Below are 23,197 nucleotides of genomic sequence, written 5' to 3' on the forward strand. Positions count from 1 at the left end.
GACCAGCTCAAAAGTTCTCCACACTCTTGCATAAGAAGTGGCTCACTTTCATGATTGCAGCAATGTATTAATGACATCCTCCACATAACCCTTCTTCCTTAATCGTGCCCTCTCAATAGCCAGGCTGTAAGATCAAGCGGGAGAGATCCTCCATCAGTACTGGACCTTAGTGCAACAAGCCCATCTGTGGAGGGAGAGTCAACTGAGGCGCAATCTGAAGACAGATGAAATCCGCATACCGAGAAATCCTGTGCAAAGTCCTTCCCTCGAGAAGCCATGGAGGAAACATGTAAAGGAGGCTGTCTGATGGCCAAGACTGTACTAGTGCATCCATTCCCAGGGAGTTCTTCTCCCTGAAGCAGCTGAAGAAATTGTGGACCTGTGCATCGAGTCTGGATGCCATGAGGTCCAGAACTGGAAGGCCCCACTGTGTGGAAATGAGGCAAAGTGCAGTCTTTGACAGTTGCCATTCTCCTGGGTCAAGAGACACTGTGCTGAGTAAGTCCGCTTGCAAGTTCAGTGAACCCACAATGTGGGACACTGAAATTAAATTGGAACGTTCATTTCCACCCACTGAAAAAAAGATGTACTCCTGGGCTAGGGACACACACACACTTTATTCCCTCTTGTCCGTTGATGTAAGAAACCGCTGTCACATTGTCCCAAGACCACTCACACTGGCCTCCTGTGAAGAGGCACAAAGGCCAGCAGACCTTTCCAGACAGCTCGAAGTTTCAATCTGTTGAAGGATCAGGAAGCCTCCACTCTCGACCAGCGGCCCTGTGCAGAGTGGTGGAAATAATGGGCTCCCCATCTAAAGAGGCTGGCATCGGAGATGAGAACACACAGACTGGAAATTTAAGGGTATCCCCGCCCGCGTGTGCAGGAAGAAGCCACCAAATCAAACTTCGTCTGGCTTGAGGCATCCATAGCACCAACTGGTCGTAATTCTCCCCGAGACTGGAGACCACTAGCGCAACAGGGAAGACTGTAGGGGCCACATATGGAATTTCACGCAAGTCAGGACATCCAAAGTCGCCGGCAAAGAACAGAGAACCTGAGCATAATCCCACACCTGTGGCAGGGAAGAGACAGAAGTCTGAGAATTTATCATCAGCTCAAGCTCAAATGTTGAGGAAGAGAGAAATCTTGCCCGCTGTGGTATCAAAGTATGCTCCCAGAAATCCCAGGGTCTGGGTGGGGGGTGATATGTCTCTTGCTGTAATTCACCACCCAACCCATGGCAGAAAGAAGACAGAGGACAGCTTGTATACTGTGAAGGCTCCCAAATCAGCCAATCATCCAGGTAAGGATGGACTTGGATCCCTCACCTGCGAAGAAAGGCTGTTACCACCACTGTAACATTGGAAAATGTGTGAGGTCAAAAGGCATGGCCGTGAATTGATAATGATCTCCCAGGATCGCAAACCAGAGAAACCTCCAAATCAGGATATGAAAATAAGCCTCCTTGAAGTCCAATGAGGCAAGGAACTCCCCTTGAGGACCAAGGCTGTTACATATCAAAGAATCTCCATGTGTTAAGTGCATCCAGGTCACTTATTCACTCCTCTGAGATCCAGAACTAGGTGAAGAGAGTCTTTTCTTTGGATGACAAAATATATGGATCAACCCATGCCTGTTTCTGCCGGAGGAACGGGCTGAATGGCCCCCAGTCGCATTAAAGATGCTAAGGTAGTTAGAACTGCTTGAGTCCTTGCAGAGCTGCTGCAAGGGGAAAGGAAGAAAAGATCTGTGAGTGGCTTAGAAAATTCTAGCTTGTAGCCAAGCAGAACGATATCTAGGACCCATTGGTGATAATGGTCCACTTCTTGTAAAAGCAGGAAAGATGCCCACCTATGCCTATATACTAAGAGTGAACCTCAACCCTGTCATTATGAGGGCTGCGAAGAGGGAGAGATTCTTGAGATAGTGAGAAGAACTTCTTGCCCCCTCAAAAGGAAGACCAAATCTGAGGAAAGAGGTTTTTGAGAAGTACTAGCCTTCTCTGGTCTATACCTCCGCACTTCTCGAAAATGAGAATTAACCACCTAGAGATGAGGCTTAGGCTTGTCCTCAGGTAGTATCTGGACCTTGGAAAATCTCAGGACTTTAACAATCTGCTCCAAATCTGCATCAAAGAGTAGCTTACCTCAAAAAGGCAACTTCGTTAGACGAAATTTGGATGTCACATCAGCAGCCCAATGTCTCAACCATAGCCAGCGTCGTGCTGAAACAGCCAAGGCCATACTTTTAGCCGACACTCAAAGAATATCATAGAGCGTCTGACAAATAGGACAACCCTTTCTCAAGGGAAGGGAGAAAGTATGGAGGCGAGTCCAAAGTAGAATTGCTGAATCCACAATAAAGAAGCCCTGGCTATAAAGGAAGAAGAAATTGCTGCCTGAGAATTTAACACAGCCATTTGAAAGGCAAGCTTCAAGAAAGCCTGAAGCTTGCAGTCATGCACATCCTTTAATTCAGTGCCGCCTTCAACAGGGATAGTGGTACGTTTAGTAAACAGCCATGATAAGGGCATCCACCTTAGGCAGAACATCCTCCATGTAACCCTTCTTCCTTAATTGTGCCCTCTCAAGAGCCAGGCTGCAAGACCAAAGCGGGAGGGATCCTCCATAAGTACAACAAGCACAAGGTGCAACAAAGCACATCTGTGGAGGGAGAGTCAACCGAGGAGCGATTTGAAGACAAATGAAATCCACATACGAAGGACATCTGGGCCAATCCAGAGTTACAAGAACGACCTTCCCAGGATGATGAGAAACCCTGTGCAAAGTCCATTCCACAAGAGGCCACAGAGGAAACACGTAAAAGGAGGCTGTCTGTACTACATGTGGAAAGTGCTTTATAAAATTACCCACATAATACATGCACAAATTTAGACCTTCTTTGGAGCAGGTATAAATTTAAGCAAAAGAATTGTTTGCACTATTAGGGATAGTTCAGAGAACCTCTCTTTATAAGATGCAACATAGATGCTCATGTGCCTTTTTAAACAGGCACTTATCTGGATATTTAACATATGCATCCTGTTATAAAATACCCTCTAAATAGGTCATCATGTGTTCAACAGACAGCAGGGTTAAATGGACATTTTCTCAATGCAGGGTGAACAGTGGAGTGCCACAGGGATCTGTACTGGGACCGGTGCTATTTAACATTTATAAATGATCTGGAAATTGGAACAAGTGAGGTGATTAAATTTGCAGATGACAAACTATTCAAGGTTGTTAAAACGTATGTGAACTGTGAATAATTGCAGAAGACCATAGGAAATTGGAAGACTGAGCATCCAAATGGCAGATGAAATTTAATGTGGACAAATGCAAAGTGATGCACACTGGGAAGAACAATCCAAATCATAAGTTACTTGATGCTATGGTCTACAAGATCTGAGTGGTGTAGATCAAGTAGGAGTGAATCAATTTTTTTACTCTTTCAAGAAGTACACTGAAGTTGCATAGAAATACTTACAAAAAATGGGAGGAAAATTTTCTACTCAAATGAATAGTTACGCTCTGGAACTCCTTGCCAGAAGATGTAGTAACAGCAGATAGCTTAGTTGTGTTTAAACAAGATTTGGACAAGTTCCTGGAGAAAAACGTCCATTGTCTGCTATTGAGAGACATGGGGAAGCCTCTGCTTGCCCTGGGATTGGTAGCATGGAATGTTGCGACTATTTGGGTTTCTACCAGGTACCTGTGACCTGGAGTGGCCACTGTTGGAAACAGGATACTGGGCTAGATGGACCTCTGGTCTGACCCAGTACAGCTATTCTTATGCAACTTGCTAATGAAATTCCAGCAAAATGTAGAAGATGGGGCGGAGCTACAGCTCTGGATAGTAATTTTATACTAAGAATGCCTATTTTATAAAGGCTACATAAATGCCTATTTATTTTTTTTATACCTGAATAAACCTACACCTTTGGTGTAGGTATAAATCTGTGCATGTTCTCTATGCACTGCATGCATTTTATGAAATGCACATGCACAAAATTGCAGCTCTGCCCAAACTATGTGCCCAATAACATCTATGTGCACATTCCATGCACCTATTTATATGCTTGTTTGTTTATCCTTACGCAAACAAGAAGAGCATTTGGCTTGTAATACATGCAGATTAATACTTCATAAAAAAGTGACCTCCCTCCCCCCAAAAAAAGAAGAGATGTCATAAAGAAGCATTTTAAGACAAGCATGTTAAAACCAACATTAGTTTCTTTAATAAATCTGGTATTATGCTGTTTTGCCATTAGCATTTTAACTGTTTCTGTCTCATATAAAAGCTAAAGACTGAAAATTCTCCAAATCCAGCATGAGGGAACTAAGGCCAGTGCTGGACACATGTCTATGGTCTATATACCGCAAATGGGATAAGAGTAGTGAAGGTTTGACGACTCCCAATGTTGTACACTTTAACGCTACATACTGCAAGTTAGGGTGCTGTGCAGTTCAGGGGAGAGGTGAAGACATCTTGACCAGTAAGCTGAATACCGTCAACAATACTTGGGGATATATGGCTATAATCAAGGTGGTTTCATAACAGGAGAAAGCATGATGTCACGTGGCTGAAGCCAGTCTCCACCCAAGGAAGTTTTAATTCTCCCCAATGCAGCTGCCATCATCTTGGTACACCTGAAACAGTGTAACTGATAGGGCAACAAGCTCCACCTACTGGCTTCAGCCCACATAATGAGCCAGAGAGGCTCATGCCATCTCCTGTGATCAAACCGCCTTGGATATAACAAAGACTATCATGTTTGGCTGTCTATATGTGGTTCACATAGTGGAGACTTGCAAACCAGTGTTTAAGCATAGGTGGCTGTGGCCCCCAAAGAGAGATGGGTATGCCTCTTGACAACCTTGTTGGGCAAAATGGATGGACTGTGCAGGTCTATCTGCCATCATTTACTGTATTAATAGCTGTACTTACCAATAAAAGGTTCTCCTTCACATACATATAAGACATCATCATCTCTGAGAAAAAAAAATACACATTCACGAGTCAGAAACTAATCTTTAATTTATTTGGATTTATTTACTGCCTTTTTGAAAGAATTCACTCAAGGCGGGTGCACAGTAAGAATAAATCAAACATAAGCAAAAGACAATTAACGAAGTAAAAATATTCAACAATATGTATATTTTTAGAGTGCAATTATTCCTCTCAGGTTTAGTAGTCTAGCCACAATTACCTGGAAATTAATAATCCACTCAAGGCTTTAACAGTATAATTTCTCTCGTCTATCTAGACTCCTTAATTCCACAGAGCAGTGCACTTCCTCTGAACAAGTCAGGAGACCACAATCACAAAAAAGGTTTGGTTATGAGAAAGCAGCTCTCTCTTTTATTCTATACTCACCAAAGCAGGCAATACAAGTTCATTAGAAATGGCAATCAAAGCAATCAAACCTGTCTGCGGGGGCCACCAGCCCCCCAGTCAAGTTTTTAGGATACCCCCCCCCCCCAAGGCATATGCATGAGACAGATTTGCATATAATGGAGGTCACAGGCATGCAATCTGCCTCATGCCCATTCCTTATTGGGGGGGGAGGGGGGTTATCCTGAAAATGTAACTGGCAGGTGGCCCCAGGACAGGTTTGACAACCCGAGGTAAATGATTTCATTGTTAATATTTCACATCATTTTTTTTTCTGATCACTAAAAAGTGTATATTGCAATCGTGGGCTGATTCTTCACCTCCATCTCATGCAGTGTGGCATAATTTTATGCATGAAATGGCACAATGAGTGGCTTTATCCTCTCAGGTTCCTCAATCACCGCTGCAGCGTTGTTATCGAGATATCTGGACTAGATATGCTACCACATATCCCATGGAGGGTAGACAGGGCAGTGGCTACATCATTTCTAACTAGTGGTAGTAACATTCAAGAATTAAAAAGCTCTGGTTACCTAATCAAAGCGATGTCATCAATGAGTCCTCCCTTCCCGTTATATATACTGGCAGCTTTTATTCCAAGCTTACTACTGGCAGCAGACAGTAAATCCGAAAATGACCCATAAACAGCAACTACCTACAAATACAAGGAGGACACAAAATCTTAGCACAATCTTGAACCATATTAAGTAACTTTAGCAGGCCACGTAAAGGTTTGGGAGTCCAAGACAACACCTATTTTAGAGCTAAGTGTCTCATAAAACCTGTCAGAACTGTAAGTGTATTTGGCTGAATATATTTAAACTAGCCGTTGAGCCCGTGAAAACAGGCAACTTTTGGAATGGGGGGGGGGGGGGTTCTGAACCCCCCCCCCCCCCCGGAGTCGCTGCCGCTGCCCCTCCACCCGGCCCGAGCAGCACTGTAAACTTACATCAGCATGCAGCAGCAGGCACATCAGCAAAGCTGCCGTCGGGGCGGGCTTCCTTCTCTGCCTGTGTCCCGCCCTCGTGTGATGTAACGTCAGCGAGGGCGGGACAAAGGCAGAGAAGGAAGCCTAACGGCAGCTTTGCTGATGTGCCTGCTGCTGCGTGCGATGTAAGTTCACAGTGCTCGGGCCAGATGGAGGGGCGGCGACTCCGGGGGAGGGGGGGCAGTTCCGACGTCTGCAGCATGCCAGTAGAGACTTCCCTCTCTGTCCCGCCCCCATCATCACGTATTGAAGCGGGGGTGGGGCAGAGAGGGAAGTCTCTACTGCGCATTTGCGAGTGAGTACGGTCACTCGCCCTTTATATGTTTGATTTAACAATCAAATGCTTACTTTGTGACTTCATCAGCATGATAGCCAAACTGTGCCTGCCAAAAACCAACACGAGTTGCATAAAAAAATGTACCAGAGGGGTGGGAGTTGACTTGTTCATGATTAATCCATTTATTTTTTCTTACTATGAAAATTAGAGGACTTGTTTGATGTTTATTATTGATGGCTTTAATAAACATGATATAAAAATAAGGTGATGAGAAATTCAGGCACGTTTGATTGGTAAAAATATTAGAACTTTCCTCAGGCAACTTTTTCAGTCATAATGACCCCCATCAACAATGCATTCAGTAGGTTCCACAGTCTATGGCCAGTACTTACAATGATGTAGAATTGTGGAAAATGTAGTACCTCTTCTACGACTTAACAGAGTCACTCAAATTGCTTTTAAAATGTATTAAAACAGCAAATAAACAGGATCTCTGTTTAAGACAGTTTACAAAAATGTGCCTTGTCACCATGTGTACTTTTGTGCGCAAATGCTGTTGGGTAATTTTATACGAGCCCTTTCAAGCAAGAAAAATCCTTATAAAAATTACCTCCATTAATTCTATCTTAATAGCTACTAAAATTATTTTCTTGGTGGGGGGGGGGGGGGGGGGGGAGGTTTTCAGTAGTAGTAGTAGATCAATGGCTATTTTTCCATACATTGTTGTAATGTGTTTCACTACTCCAAGAAACCTGTATATGACTGCAATGTAATATCAAAATTAATTGTGCCAGCAAGACTACTAGCTTATCCAAGAGCAACGCCTAGTCCACTAGCATGAGAACTACTTTAATGAAGTCCTGACTATATACTTGATAGTATAATCATAAAAGCATTAATAGTAATTGTGCTGGAAAACATAAAAATTATTCAAAGATCTTTTCTCCTTAATTTGTTACTGCTGTTAACAGATTCTCTGGCGACTATTTTAATTTACTTCACTAAAACGTATATTCCATGCCTTTATCCATAACAGAGTCCAACACCACCCAGAAACAACCTACAGAACCTGATACAGGACTGGCTTAGCCATCATGCTGACAGGGCAGATGCCTAGAATGGCAGCCTGGGGGGGGGGGGGGGGTGTTTAAGCTTTAACAGAGTAGTTGCAATCAACTTAAAATTAGCCCACACTTATCTGCAGGAAGGGTGAGTAATATGCAATAGTCCCTTTCCTTTTAAAATTATATTATTGTGTATGTACATACACAGCAAAATTTAATTTAAAACTGCGATACCTATCTATGCATTTTTTGAATGTGGTCTTTATTGAAAACCAAGAAAAGCAAAACAGATACACTGTAAACACTACAAAGTCAATGAGTCAAGCAAGGGAGTCAATGAGTCAAGCACCTACGAGATGATCAGCCATCCTCACCTAAGGTTGCTAATGAACAAAGAAATTAAACTTACAAGACTGTTCAAGGATGGATGATGTCAGGATAATCATGACTGTTCAGAGATTATGATAATCTCGGGGGGGGGGGGGGGGGGGGAAGAGTACAGAGCTGGATGGTCATGTAAGATCTTGGCAGCCCTCAAGGACTAAGAGTAGCAACCAACAGCTCAGGGAAGGGGAAAGGAAAATGGGACTTGATATACCGCCTTTCTGAGGTTTTTGCAACTACATTCAAAGCGGTTTACATATATTCAGGTACTTATTTTGTACCAGGGGCAATGGAGGGTTAAGTGACTTGCCCAGAGTCACAAGGAGCTGCAGTGGGAATCGTCAGTTCCTCAGGATCAAAGACCACTGCACTAACCACTAGGATACTCCTCCGCTCAGGTGTATCCCTAATGAACATGCATGAAAGGTTTGCATGCAATGGAGACAGTGGCCTTACAACTCTTTCATGCCAGTTCACAAGGATTATTCTTAAAAATCAGCAATCAAGTACTGGGAATGAAGACTAAAGGCCTAGGGCACCCAACTTCCTTATAACAGCCCTGGGCTGGAAGGGCCTCCTGGTCATACCAGCTTGTTTCACTCTCCAATGCTACAGACTACCATTGCTCTTACTTTCTCCTTCTGTGGTCCCTCCCCCCCCCCCCCCCCCCTTTCCTTAGAGTGCAGGAGTAGCTTAGTGGTTAAAGGGGGTTATGAACTAGGGAAGTAGCTTCAACCACCACTGTCTCAGGTACAGTAATTATGAAACTTCCTGGACAGGTGCATAACATAAAAGGAATGTAACTCACCTCCAGCTCCGATTTGGAAAAAATAAATAAGTCAACATCTAAATTCAAATTTTTGGAAGATCATTTCATGCATCACCTTTCTGTAAAGAAATATTTTCCGTTATTCTTGAGTCTACTCAAATAAAGCTCTTTATCTCGTTAGCTGAAAACCAATATGCTCTTGAGAGAATAAAAATGTGTTATCTGCCATGATGAGTAAGATGAGAAGACGAGCAAAGAGTTTAAAGATCACAAGATCTGTTGACAAGTGTAATAAGTCAAAAATTAAGCCAAAATGCAGAGCTAACAAGGGACCCGGCTCCTGAAGGCTGGCTCTCAGCCATTCCTGGGTTGTGGATATCGTCCCCGATACACTAGTACCTGCAGAATTACTATTAAACAACAATGACATAGCTAGGAGTTCACCCCACTCTATAAGAACAAAATGAAGGTCTCTTTCCTGACAAGACCAGAAAGAACCTGCCTCTCCAAGAGTACCAGAATAGAATGTGAATCAATAAAAAAAAACTACACGCAGGGCTGGTCGGAGGATTTAACTAATATGAAGGCCTCCAACTGGATACAACTGGCTCCGCACCAGTCCAGTACCCGAGAGCTCCCCCATACAGAAAACAGACTCACTAACAGCCGCCGTTCACAAACCTTTCCGTTCCTGGCACTGCCATTCACAAACAAGGTAACCCTCCGCATAGTCTCTGGCTCCAGCTTGAGCTCCTGCTCACCCCAACCCCACAGCCTCTCGTCTTACACAGCCGGGATGAAGGCAGGCACTGGCAGGCAGCCCACGGCAAAGGGCTCAAACCACACCCACAGCTTCCCAGGGGGAAGATAGGAGCGGCATCAGAACGCTGACCAATCACAGAAAGAGGGGGAAGGACACTAGAAAAGCTGCAAAGAAGCAAGCAACCCACATACATTTCGGAGGACTCGAGGCTGGGAGTGGCGCAAGGACGCGAGAGAGCGCTTGCAACGCAGCACATCCATAATTGGAGGAGAGGCTGGGAGTGACGCGCCAGGGCAGTGAATAAAAGGGTGGAGTTAGGGAAGGAAGGGCAAAGGTAAGGATAATGCAGCGTACGACGTCGAAAAGAGTGCTAGCAGGTTCTCTTCTCTAGAATGTGCCATAGACTACATCCCAACAAGGAGGTGGTTGGATGAAAACAGTAGACGGGGTGTTATTATCTAGTCTATTATATGGGCTGAAGCCAGTAGGCGGAACGAAAACAATAGCAAAAGGTTATTATACATTCCTGGTCAATCTGTAAAAATTTAAAGCTGTTCCATCTGGGATAGGCAGTGCCTTAAAAGGTGGATAACAAAAGATTTTTATTTTTTTATTTACATCTTTTTAATTTATTTGAAAGGTTCCCATATCTAGATATAAATATCATGAAATAAAAATTTAATATCACTAGTATTTTGCGCTCATTTTTCTACACTGTTTTATACAATACAGATGGCGACTTTTCAGTGAGGCTATCCTGGGATAAAAAGTTCTCAATTGACTAGTTCAATGATAATTAAGGAAAATGCGTGTTGAGGAGTAAAGTAGAGAGAATCTGGAGAATGCTGCTAGGCTGCTAGATATTCAAATGTTCTTATAAATCAATTTCCTAAGTAACCGAATCGCTTCCTACTTAACTAATCTGCTCCGCCTTTATTTCCTCTAATTGGTTTCTTCGGTATTAAGTTATGTCCAATAAAAAAGGTATCTTATTTTCTTTTCCATGTTTTATTTTGTTTGATTTCTATTGATAATCTTAAGAGTGGACTAACACGGCCACCACACTCCTCTACTTCGGACTTTTTGTTCTCCCTGATTCGCTGGAACAATAGAGTTCAAAAACCTGAAGAAAAATCAGATCCTTCCGCACTAAGCAAAATCCTTCTTGATTGCAACGGCTAACATAATAATAGAAAAGAAATTGATAGTTATTACATGTTGCATTCACGTGAAGGTGACTGGATCTTAAATTAATAAATATGTCGCGTCTTTATAATAAAATTTATAGAAAGATGACACTTTGTGTCTGAGGAAAGCTGACCGGGAAGTGGAAGTCCGCGGAAGCATAAGTTGTTCTGTCCAATCGCCGTTAAGAATTGACTCGGGGAGGTAAATTTGAATTTTTTGTTTTGGTGAGTTCTTGGTGAAGAAGACTTTGCTGCTGGGAAATAACTGCGGTGGCCTGTGAATGTGATCTTGAATTATCCCGGAGTCGCAGTAAGCGAGTGGGGACAGCGATTTGCTTATTTGGTGGGTAGAGTACATTATTTATTATTCTAAGAGAAGAGAGGGCTATCGTTTCTTCATTGACGCTCCTGGTGATTGAGCATATCACTTTGTTTCGCTGTTGCTTCCGCTAAGCCAGTTGGCGAAGGGACTTAAAAGTATTTGAATTCTAAAAACCCAGGAACATTATTTTCATATCTTTTTTATTTATAGCATTTATATCCCACATTTTCCCACCCACGGGCAGGCTCAATGTGGCTTACATCAGTCTGAAAAGGCATACATCAATCCGGTAATAATTAAGTACAATGAAGTTGAAGAGGTTAGTGAGAGTAATTACAGAGGAGAAGAAAAGAATAAAGGGTTCAATATGCCAGTTACGATAGCTACAGTTCAGGAGTTATGGATACAAGGAGGGATTTTGGCGTAAGCTTTTCCAAATAAGTTGGTCTTGAGTGATTTTCTGAAAGTTGGATGATTGTGAGTAGTTTTTACAGATTTAGGTAATCCATTCTGCAAATGTGCGCTAATATAGAGAAAGGTGGATGCGTAAGTGGTTTTATATTTGGCCATAACAGGTTGGGTAATGGAGATTTAAGTACGAACGAGATGATTTGTGAGAATTCCTTGGTGGCAAGTTGATAAGGGTATCTGTATAAGCTGGAGCTTCACCATAGAGGATTTTATGCACCAGGGTGCAAATTTTAAAAGTTATTTGGTCCTTCACAGGAAGGCAGTGCAGTTTCTCACATTCTTGACATTCATGTCTTTATTTTAAAAGAAATGAGTTTTTAAAAATCTGTGGTGGCCACTTGGATCCATAGAGAGAAAAATCTCAAGTTCAATTTGGTTTGTTGGACATATGTTAGACTTGCTTTATATAGTATATATGTAGGTCATCTAATGAAGTAAGCACTATATGTCTGTTCTGTTCTATGTTTCATAAATCACTTGACCATTTGAATAAAGTACTGTTTCTGTGTAGATTGACTTGATTTACCCTTCTCCCTTTATCCCCCTACTATTTAGCCAGCTACCATCATCGTTATGAATCTTAATTAATTTAGGGGCCCATTTACGAAGCGGTGGTAAGCACACTGTGGGCATACTGTGTTGCCAATCTGGAGCTACTGCTGGCGGTAGTTTCACCCCCAGCATATGACATTTTGATGTTAGCGGAAATATTATTTGACAAAATTTCTGCAGGTGCTAACCTGGTTACCAACGGAGTGGTAAGAGTTTCTTCCCCCCTCTCCCACATGGTAAGTGAAATCTTACTACATGGTAATTTATTTTTTTCAGTCTTTTTAACTGCTGCAGGAAACACGCCCCCTGCCTCTATCGCATTGACCTTTTTACTGCAACTTACTAAAAGGGCCTCCTAGTAGATATGGGGCCCTTTCATTTATTGCAGTAATTTTTTTTATTTATTTATTGTACTTTTATTTCACTACTACTACTACTTAACGTTTCTAAAGTGCTACTAGGGTTACGCATTTCAAAAAAGGAACGTGTAAGTTAAAAGTCTGAAACAGAAAACCAACACTTCCACAGAAATAGAGAGCCAAAAAAGTGGAAGACGCCACCTTCAAATTCCAAAATGGCAATGGCACATTTATTCTTCAGATCCAAAGTGTAGGGAGTGCTGATGAGATGAACCCAACACGGGCAGTGTGACGGTACGTAGGCCTTGGTCAGGGGTCCTCAAATAAAATGACATAATGTAAACAGCATATTCTAATAGAACATGCATAATATATTACAACATATCATGATAATAAATAGGTATATAAAAAAATAAAATATATTTAATATAGGATGCAACAAGAATGAAAACATGGTTGTGAAAACGTGTGAATTGTAGGGGTGAAGAAAAGATTTGATAAAAAAAATATAAAGCAATGTGAGAAAAAATAATGAAAATCAGTACCATTATAAAATAAAGCCTGGTGTCCACAATAAAATGGATAAAGAAGAGTAAAAAAATATGTATGTCTACAATATACTACTATACCTGTCAATCAACAATCCGTCTATGCAATGATACTAAAAGTTATCCTAGCTATTAAAACTGCATGGATATCAAAGGTGCCTGAAAAACATAAATATCGATTGCAGTAAGTATAAAAGAATGAGGAGATAAAAATCTGACTTGAAATGACTTGCAGTGATAAGAAGAATGTGATAAATATTATATCTTACCAACTTGAAAACAAAAGCAGAGCAGCAAACTACCATAAATATAAATAGCCTTTAGTAATGCCTGGAGATAGTTGTCAACTTTTCCATGGCTCAAAGTAGAGACTATACATGTGAATCTCAAGAATTATATATATATATATATATAGTGTTAAACATACAGGCTAATAAGTAATTATATGTATTCGTCTAAGTAAATAATCAGTATCCAAAACCGTATTGATATCGGTGATGAGTAAACTATAAAACACGCTCGTAAATTCATGTGCATTCCTAGTTCAGTCAAGCAAAATTACATTTTCAAATGTGAACGGGTCTGCCCTAAGGCTGTAATAAATGTGAATCTAAGCAGAACTCATGGCAGGGAAAGAACACAAATAACTTACATAGACATACCTTAAAATTGCTGAACTAAACGTGTTGGTGGGAAAACTATCAGGGTCTACCTCCTGTAAGCAGTGCAAAAATGACACCAGTGAGAAAATACGGAGTTTGATCTACGTGATGTCTCTTCTGTTGCATATGTAAAGGGGACTACGTCAACATTAAAGAAAGTACTATGTCGCTGTAATGCATATGTATGCATTGACAATGCATGCTGACCACAGAGATGGTAGAGCTGATTATTTACATCTACGGAAATAGCACTGCAGAAACCTTTATGTGACCAAACTAATAAAGCAAGTAAAGCACAGAAACAAAAATGTGTATCTATATAAATAATTCTCGCCTCCAACATTCAGTGAAGCACTGAATCTACTCTTCCTAAGTTAGGCTGTCAGCACCAGTCACCCTCCTAGGCTGTCAGAACAACTCACCCTCAGTCACAGACCCGCCCCTTCCGGACATGTGAATTATGTGAATTCACAACTCCAACGTTCTAATGAAGCCAAATTGCTAATCTCCAACTTCCGTCATGGTGTAGATCGGAGTTCCACCATGACTGTGTGCCCCGCCCTCGCGACAAACGTCATGACGTCGAGGGCAGAGCACTGACACTGAGCGAATGGAATCGCTCACCCGTTCCACCTGCAAACGTTGCTACACAACATGCACGAAGGACCAATCGAGCTGCAATAATGCAAGGCAACGGGACCACACATAAGACGCAGGAACATCGGTGAACAACAGAACCTTTTGGATGCCCATGCTCCTGCTCTCGGTATGTGACTCACCCCCACCCGCCCCCCCCCCCCCCAACAAAAAAAACAACGTACCAGCGTTCCTCAAAAACGGGATCATACACAAACCTGAAGAATGCACAAACCTAACAATGCAAGGCAATGGAACCACACATAACACGCAGGAACATCGCTGAAAGAACTAAACCTTTTGGATGCCCATGCTCCTGCTGTCGGTATGTGACTCACCCCCACCCCCCCAAAAAAAAACAACAAAAAACCGTACCAGCCTTCCTCAAAAACGGGATCATACACAAACCTGATTACTGCAAAAACCTTCATCTCTCTCTCTCACACACACAAACACACACACTGTGCCATGCACACACAGCATCTTTCTCACTCACACACACACCTTAGCACCTCAATCACCTACAAACACCCTCTGCACTCCCAACTCCTACAGAAACAACAGACACACATACAATTCACTGGAACAACGGTACCCCCCCCCCCCCCCCAACAAACCCCCAAAACAAAAATGGCAGCTACAATTGCACATGCAACTCACACACTGCCCAATCAAACTCTAAACTCCCCCAAACCAACCTACACACAGCGTCTGTCTTGCTCACTCACAGACACATACTCCCTCCCCCAACCCCCTTTTATATTGAAACAGTAACAGTGAAGTACAACATCTGACTCTGACACACCAACACACACCTACAGACCCCATGTGACTCCACCTGCAAACACCCTCTGACCCCCAAACCCCTACACAAAAAATACAAAAACATACAATTCATTTGAACGTTACCCTTCCCCCAACAAACCCCCAACACAAAAATGGCACCAATAATTGCTCATTCAACTCACAAACTTCCCCCCAAAAATCATACCCCCTCCCCCACACCAACATACAACATCTCTCTGTCTCACTCACACACACACACTCCCTCCCCCAACCCCCTCCATACAGAAAGATTCATTCTGTCATTCTCTCTCAAACAGTCACTCTCGCACATACTCTCTCAAACATACACACTACGATCAACACCTTGCTAGCGCCCGTTTCATTGGTCTCAGAAACGGGCCTTTTTTACTAGTGTGATATATAACATTGATACATGCAAAATATTGAGGTGTAAGAGTGTGTGAGTTTAAACAGAACAAAGACAAACATGCCAAATATTCATTCTGATCCTATGCTTTCGTTTGGTTATATGGAAGAGTTTACATTTTATACTTCATCTTAATATTTTTGCATCTTATATTAATACAGTTGAGTGTCCTTTTACCAACCAGCGGTAGGGCTACTGCTGAGATATCATGCAATCACACCACTGGGCTTTCCCAGGAGCCTGGTGGTAGTTCCAGTTGTAAATCAAATAATAATCAGAACAAGTGCAGTGCGCTGTAGTGAAAACGTATAGAATAATACAAAATAAACACTACAGCCTAGATCATAAATGTTGTGTTGGTGTTGGCAGAGAAAAAGCCCTCAGAAACCGCTGGCCAAAAAAGGTCTGCGGTTTAGTGCAAGGTTATGTTTGATTCAGTTCATAACTCTTGCAGCGTTTCTATCATTGGGCAAAAAACTCTGTAACCACAGGGCTATATTTAAGCCTCAAATGAAATAAGACTGACTAACAGCAATGATTTATATATCGTCAGGCCCTGCTAATGGCCCGAAACACATCAGCAAATCAGCAAAAAAAGAAAACTTAGCTTTTGAAACTGAGATCAAGCACTCGTCTTTTTCCGTTCGACGGGGATCACCGTTTCACCTAAGAACGCGGCTTCATCAGGAACGGAGTGCTAGTATGCTGAAGTCTGAAACACAAATTGCATGTAGTCATGAATGTTATCAAAAAAATATAAAACACAAAGAAAATCACACCATGGACAGACGTACTGAGTTGAAGGCACAAACTCTTTCAAAATGGCGCCTCGGCGTTCATGCTCAAACAGCTGATTGAAATACTATCATCATCATGACGTATACAGCGTCAATAGAAATTGAACCAATCGATTGAATTGTTCAGCCCATTGGGCTCTAAAGTGCCCCATTCAAAAATCAGCTTCGCTTCTTTCCTTGCCAATATTAGCTTGCGGTTACCACCTCGATGTGGCAATTTAATCCAATCAATTGCAACGCATTGTAAATCCTCAAATTTATGTTTGTACTGAATACAATGCTCAACAATGGGTTCCTTGATCGCTGACCTTCTGAGATTAGACCGGTGTTCAAGAATTCTAACCTTTAAAGGTCTCTTAGTCATCCCTATGTATTTTTTGTTACAAGGGCAAGTCAGACAGTATACTACATGGTCGGAAAGGCAATTGGTGAAATGCATTAAATCTTGAATTTTTTTAGTCTTGGGATTCATGATTTGTTTGGTTTGAGTGGTGATACTGCAAATCTGACAGTGGCCACACTTAAAGTGACCACGTATTTTAGTTGAATCTTTGTAAATTGGTAGTCTGATGTCTGCAGGACTGAGAATTTCTTTAATATTTCTCGTTCTCGAGAAGGCTATCCGCAGGTCTAAATTTTCAAATGTCTGTGTGGTCTTCAAAATTTCCCATCTCTTTTTAATCATTATTGCTAAATGTTCACTGTGCTCACTATGTTGCATTACCATAGTGAATTTACCATTGTCTTGATGTTTCATATGCTTAAAGAGAAGCAAACTCCTATTGTTGTATTTTGCCCTCCGATATGCTTTTTTTAAAATGGATCTGCTATAGCCTCTATCTAGTAGATTTGACATAAGGTTGTTGGCTTGAATTTGCTGATGTGTTTCGGGCCATTAGCAGGGCCTGACGATATATAAATCATTGCTGTTAGTCAGTCTTATTTCATTTGAGGCTTAAATATAGCCCTGTGGTTACAGAGTTTTTTGCCCAATGATAGAAACGCTGCAAGAGTTATGAACTGAATCAAACATAACCTTGCACTAAACCGCAGACCTTTTTTGGCCAGCGGTTTCTGAGGGCTTTTTCTCTGCCAACACCAACACAACATTTATGATCTAGGCTGTAGTGTTTATTTTGTGGTAGTTCCAGTTGTGCCGTTACCCTTCCCCCAACAAACCCCCAACACAAAAATGGCACCAATAATTGCTCATTCAACTCACAAACTTCCCCCCAAAAATCATACCCCCTCCCCCACACCAACATACAACATCTCTCTGTCTCACTCACACACACACACTCCCTCCCCCAACCCCCTCCATACAGAAAGATTCATTCTGTCATTCTCTCTCAAACAGTCACTCTCGCACATACTCTCTCAAACATACACACTACGATCAACACCTTGCTAGCGCCCGTTTCATTGGTCTCAGAAACGGGCCTTTTTTACTAGTGTGATATATAACATTGATACATGCAAAATATTGAGGTGTAAGAGTGTGTGAGTTTAAACAGAACAAAGACAAACATGCCAAATATTCATTCTGATCCTATGCTTTCGTTTGGTTATATGGAAGAGTTTACATTTTATACTTCATCTTAATATTTTTGCATCTTATATTAATACAGTTAAGTGTCCTTTTACCAACCAGCGGTAGGGCTACTGCTGAGATATCATGCAATCACACCACTGGGCTTTCCCAGGAGCCTGGTGGTAGTTCCAGTTGTGCCGTGCACCATTTCCAGTGCTAGAAAATAGCTTTTATTTTCTAGTGCAGTTGGGTGGGGAGTAGGTGTACCCAGCAGTAATTGTTGCTCGACTACTACTGGAGTCCTCACTGCTTCCTGAATAGGAGGTGGTAAGAGATCCAGCAGTATATGGCCACGCGTTATTTAAGTAGTGCACGGCCATTTACTGCCTCTATTGAGATAATGCCCCGACGCCACCACAGGCCACTTTTGACCCTGCTTGGTAAAAGGGCCCCTTAATTTGGGATTTCACCACATGTTTTTATTCCTATTCACTTCTTAATTTCACAAAATCATTATCTTCTCACTCATGTAACTATTCCTGTTTCTGATTTGTTTATTACTTTTTAGGTTGTTTTTAGTTCACGTGATTCACTTATCTTCTGTTTAAACTCACATACTCTTGCACCTCTTAAAAGGATGTTTTTTTACAGTTTTTTTGTTGTACTCCTTGTGTTCATTTGCTGTATAAACACATATGCACTCTTTTTAGCCCATTGGCTCCAATTACCTTGTTTGAACATAGATTTTTGCAGCACTATTCATACTGCGGGACACTTTTAATTTAAACTTATGCACACTTTTTTGTACTTACTATGGTAATGTACTTTTTAAACAAATGCACACCTCAGTGTTCTGCATGTCTCATTGCAATGTTATATATTTCACATACACATTTTTGTTTGTGCTTTACTTGTTTGATCACATAAAGATTTCTGTGGTACTCTTTCTGTAGATGTAAATAATTTCAGCCCTACCATTTCAGCAGTTGGCATGCATTGTCAATGGCGTTACGCTTTCTCTAATGACGTAGACCCCTTTACATATGCAACAGAAGAGACATCACATAGATCAAACATACAATTGAGCCGTAATTTCTCACTGGCATCAGTTAAAATGCTGTGCTGTAATTGTTGAGGATGTGCCTAGTGCATCCTCAAACACAAAATAAAGGGGTGAAAGCAAAACAAATTCCAAATGACCAATACAAACAAGGAGTAAGAGTGTCCTGAGTATCTGAGAGACTGTACACTACGGCATGCAGCGTATTGTGCTCCAGCATTCTTATGGGTTTCACACTCTCTGTGATGCTGTTCTGAACCATATTGATCCCTGAGGAAGGCTTGTTGCTGAAACATGGCCTGTGTAGGGTCCTTAGGTCAGTTGACTCTTTGTGAATAAACTTTTTGGATGTTCTTACTCGCTTGCATTGGTCATTTGGAATTTGTTTTGCTTTCACCCCTTCGTTTTGTGCTTGCTTCTTTTGTGGAAGTTGTGGACCCCCTTTTTTCACTTAGTGCATCCTCAGCACACAAATTGCAAAGTTTTAATGTGTGGTAAAGGACATTTCAGTGTAGTAAATGCCCTGTGCTAAGTGTAACATGCAATCCATCCCTACTCACTGCCCAAAACCTGCCCCCAAAACAACATAGGCTAGTGTATGAACTGTCATAGTTATTGTGGAGCACCGTTAGTACAAAGTGTTCGGGAGGCATGGCTATGTAACTGCTTACTATCGGTGTGCTTATTACTGGAACAATAATGAATTAGCGTCAAAGATGTTGCTTTGCTTCATTTCCAAGCCAAGGAAGTTTGTAGTAGTTACTGCCAGGTTATTACTGGTACAGCCTACCATGTGTTATTGAGTACCGTGCATTAATTTTGGGAGGAAAGTTATTACCGCGTATAAAATGATCAGATGCTTTAATGGTGCGCATACTAACGATGCTCCACTGTACTGTGCTTGTGCAGTTATCAGAGCATGCTAATTCTTGTGTTAACTGTTTAATATACTTTAGTAAAAGGGCTCCTGGGTTCATTCATAATCCATGCATTCCTTGAATCTATTACGAATGGGTTGTGTCCACCTACCAGCAGGGGAAGATAGAGAACACTGAAAACCATAGTGCCTCTAGGACGGCTAGCTCCATCTGCCTCTCAGTATTTCTCTATCTCCCAGCAGGGTTGGACGCAGCTTGTTCAGCTCCTTGAAGATTCTGCCTGGGGTGGCTCCTGTGCTTTTGCCAGTTGTAGCAGGGGTGTTGTGGCTAAGTGGAGCCCACTTTGAAGGCACATAGGTTCACCCTTTCCCTGCCTTACCCTTCCCCCTGTGTGGATGCAGGCATATAGGTTCACCCTTTCCCTGCCTTTCCCACCCTCTTCTGCCTCCGGAGTACCGCTGTAGCTGTTTGCCTCCAACTTTCCTCACAGCGTTAAAAAAAAAAAAAAAAAAATCGCGCTTTGACAGTGCTGCTATTTCTGACTGTGCAGCATGACCGGAGCTCGTGGACTCTGTCCTTTGAGGTAAGAGCGGTACTCAGCTCCTCCGGGGAGGGCCCACAGACGGCGTTCCGATCGGGGTGATTTTGGTGCGAAGCCGCCATTTTGAATTTTATTCCGACATTTTTCGGTGATGGTTGCTGAGGGAGTTAAGCGCTGTTCCCATTGTGGCAAGCGCAGATCAGCAGCGGGGCTCTGTAAAACGTGCTGTTTAGACGGTAGAGCCAGTACGAGCATGGCGAGTGACGATTCTTCCCGCTCGATGGAGCTGGCAGCGGGCGCCATCTTGGAAGCGACGCATTGCTCGACCCCCCGTGGTTGCGGAGTAGTCTGAGAGCAGAGGGGCGCCTCGGGCTGAGGCTACCCAGAGGAGTGTTAATATGTGTCACAACTTGAGACCCATCCACTGGAATAGTGGTGGGCCGAGTTCTATAGCCTAAGCTGCTGAAAAGCACTGACTAGGCCTGAAAATCTGATGATGGCCTTGCAGCTGAGTGCCTGCAGAAGCAGGACCGCTTTGCAAGCCTTATTAGGATCTAGTGTGACATTCAAATGCAGTGTAAGGGCCAAGATGGAGGAATTAATGGCAAAAATAGTAAGAAGTTTGGTTCATAAGATGGAGTCTGCTTTTGTAAAGATGGCATCCTGGTTCATGAGATATGAATACTAATCTCTGTATATTAGGAAAGATGTTTACAACTCAGGAAATGAATTATGAAGAAACTAGGAAAAAATGCCCGTTTCTGAGCGGAATGAAACGGGCGCTAGCAAGGGGCCCCCTCCCTCCGTCCCTCGAAACTACTTGCCTTGTTCGCTGTGGGCCGTTTCGGGCCTCGAGTGTCAATAGCTCCGCCCTCGACGTCATGACATTTTGACGCGAGGGCGGAGCTATTGACACTCCAGGGCACACCGGATATCTCGGGCGCCTCAACTTCCGTGGAGGCTTCAGAACGTTGGGGTTGCCTTTTATATATATAGATAGGTGAAAGGAGGGGGAAAGGAGGGAGAAGATGGGCACCTGATGGGCACTGTCAGAAAGTATGATTCACAGATGAAAAAACTGTCTCCCCATTGAATTGAATGGACAGCAGATGGTTTATAAGGTCTGCAAATCTAGGCGGAGTTTGGAATTTTCCCCAACTCTACCCAGAGGGCAGAACTACGGTCGGTCCACCTGAGAATCTGACTGATGAGCGTGCTAGATAAAGTTCCAATTGGTGAGAATAAAGATTATTTCTAACACTTACTCTCTTAGTCTGTGATTCCTTGACTGCCTATCTGTTTCTCTGAACACCCCTACCCAAATAGTGTTCACCTAAGTGATAAGGCACCTGCTCTTTAGGGCATTATGTGGGAGAATAGATGCCCCAAGATACACTTAGACACAAGGAGTCAGAAAGCCAAGGTCCTGGGTAATAGACTTAAAATGAGCTTTCTGAAACCCACTCTTCATCTCCGTGGGCATGGGTCCCCTGGAGGTCTAGAGAGGGGTAACTAAAACAGGAGCTCCGTTCCCCGTGGCTCCTAATTCGGAGACGGGTGGTCAGGGTGAGTTTTTCTCCCCCAAGTTTGTGCTTATTCTACATAAAGCCTTCATGCTGAAAAGAGCTCTGACACGGGTGTCTGACACTGCTTTGCTAGCTGGTCCCCCTCCGACTGATGATGGCCCGGGGCTGATGTCAGACATGGATTCCCCTGAGCGTTGGATGCACGCTAAGCATAGACGGGTAAATTCCCCATCGGAAAGTGGAGCACCCCACTCTCTCCCCCCCCCCCAGTGGTCGGACTGTGGGGACTCTGAGGGATCTGGCAGGCTTTCGTGGTCTGAGGAGCCAGAGGAAGGTGCCGGTTTGCCACTGGATCTGGATGATCCCACTGCGGTTCGGATTTTCCACCGTGATGAGCTGCCAGCACTTATCTCTGATGCCTTACAGGCCCTCTCTATTGATGATCCTGTTAGGCAAGGCCTCCTCTGGTAATCCAAGGATGGCAAGTACTAAGAAGCCTGCTCGAGCCTTTCCTTTGCATGACTCCATCCAAGAGCTTATTTCTGCTCAATGGGCTGACCCTGAGTGGCCCTTGAAAGTGGCCAGGGCGATGGGGCATCTTTACTCTCTGAGTGAGGAGCACTTGGCCTGTTTTGGAATGCCTAATGTGGATGCCTTAGTCACGGTGGTGACAAAAAAGACCACCCTCCCAGTAGAGGGAGGGGTCATCCTGAAGGACATTCAGGGCCGGTGGCTGGAATCAGCGCTAAAACGGTCCTTTGAGATTTCGGGCCTAGCCTTAAGGGCGTCTGTTTGCAGTTCTTATGCTGCTCGAGCCTGCCTCTCTTGGTTACAACAGGCAGTGGAACAGCCCGGGGATGGTGCGGAGTCCCTCACAGAGTTTGCACCGCGAATGGAGTCAGCCTTGTCATTTTTAGCTGACGCCCTCTATGATCTGGTCAGAGCTTCGGCTAAACAGATGTCTGTGGCGGTGTCCGCCCGCTGCCTTCTATGGCTACGGCATTGGGCGGCTGACATGGCCTCTAAGCAAAGGCTGGTGAAGTTGCCCTTTTGGGGCCTTCTGTTATATGGAGATGAGTTGGAGAAGATTGTTAAAGACCTGGGGGATGCTAAACCCCAGAGGTTACCTGAGGATAGGCCGCGGCCTTCTTCCAAGGGTCAGGTGGTTCCCTCCTTCTCCAGACCTCGCTTCTGTGAAGCTCGAAGGTATCGCCCGGGGCGCTCTGCTGGGTTTACTCAACGTGCCCGTTTTCAGCAGAGGAACTCCTTTCG

General features: G+C 43.2%; 2 protein-coding genes across 3 annotated transcripts in view; one reads left to right on the forward strand and one right to left on the reverse strand.

Annotated features, from left to right (window-relative positions):
* The window catches only part of KCTD9 (potassium channel tetramerization domain containing 9), a 71,023-nt gene extending 61,296 nt beyond the window's left edge, over nucleotides 1–9,727 (reverse strand). For both annotated transcript variants that reach the window (XM_030201829.1, XM_030201827.1), the window contains exons 1-3: nucleotides 9,561–9,727; nucleotides 5,931–6,052; nucleotides 4,951–4,994 (exon numbers count right to left, since the gene is read on the reverse strand). In XM_030201829.1, coding sequence (XP_030057689.1) covers nucleotides 4,951–4,994; nucleotides 5,931–6,052; nucleotides 9,561–9,608 — 214 coding nt within the window. In that variant the 5' untranslated portion in view covers nucleotides 9,609–9,727. The remainder of the gene's footprint in view (nucleotides 1–4,950; nucleotides 4,995–5,930; nucleotides 6,053–9,560) is intronic.
* A 2,629-nt stretch (nucleotides 9,728–12,356) lies between these two features.
* Nucleotides 12,357–23,197, forward strand: part of CDCA2 (cell division cycle associated 2) — a 254,447-nt gene continuing 243,606 nt past the window's right edge. Inside the window, exon 1 of the mRNA XM_030201830.1 lies at nucleotides 12,357–12,410. Within this exon, the coding sequence (XP_030057690.1) occupies nucleotides 12,408–12,410 (3 nt within the window). The 5' untranslated portion in view covers nucleotides 12,357–12,407. The remainder of the gene's footprint in view (nucleotides 12,411–23,197) is intronic.

This window comes from Microcaecilia unicolor, chromosome 4 (assembly GCF_901765095.1).
Source record: "Microcaecilia unicolor chromosome 4, aMicUni1.1, whole genome shotgun sequence".
Lineage (NCBI taxonomy): Eukaryota > Metazoa > Chordata > Amphibia > Gymnophiona > Siphonopidae > Microcaecilia > Microcaecilia unicolor.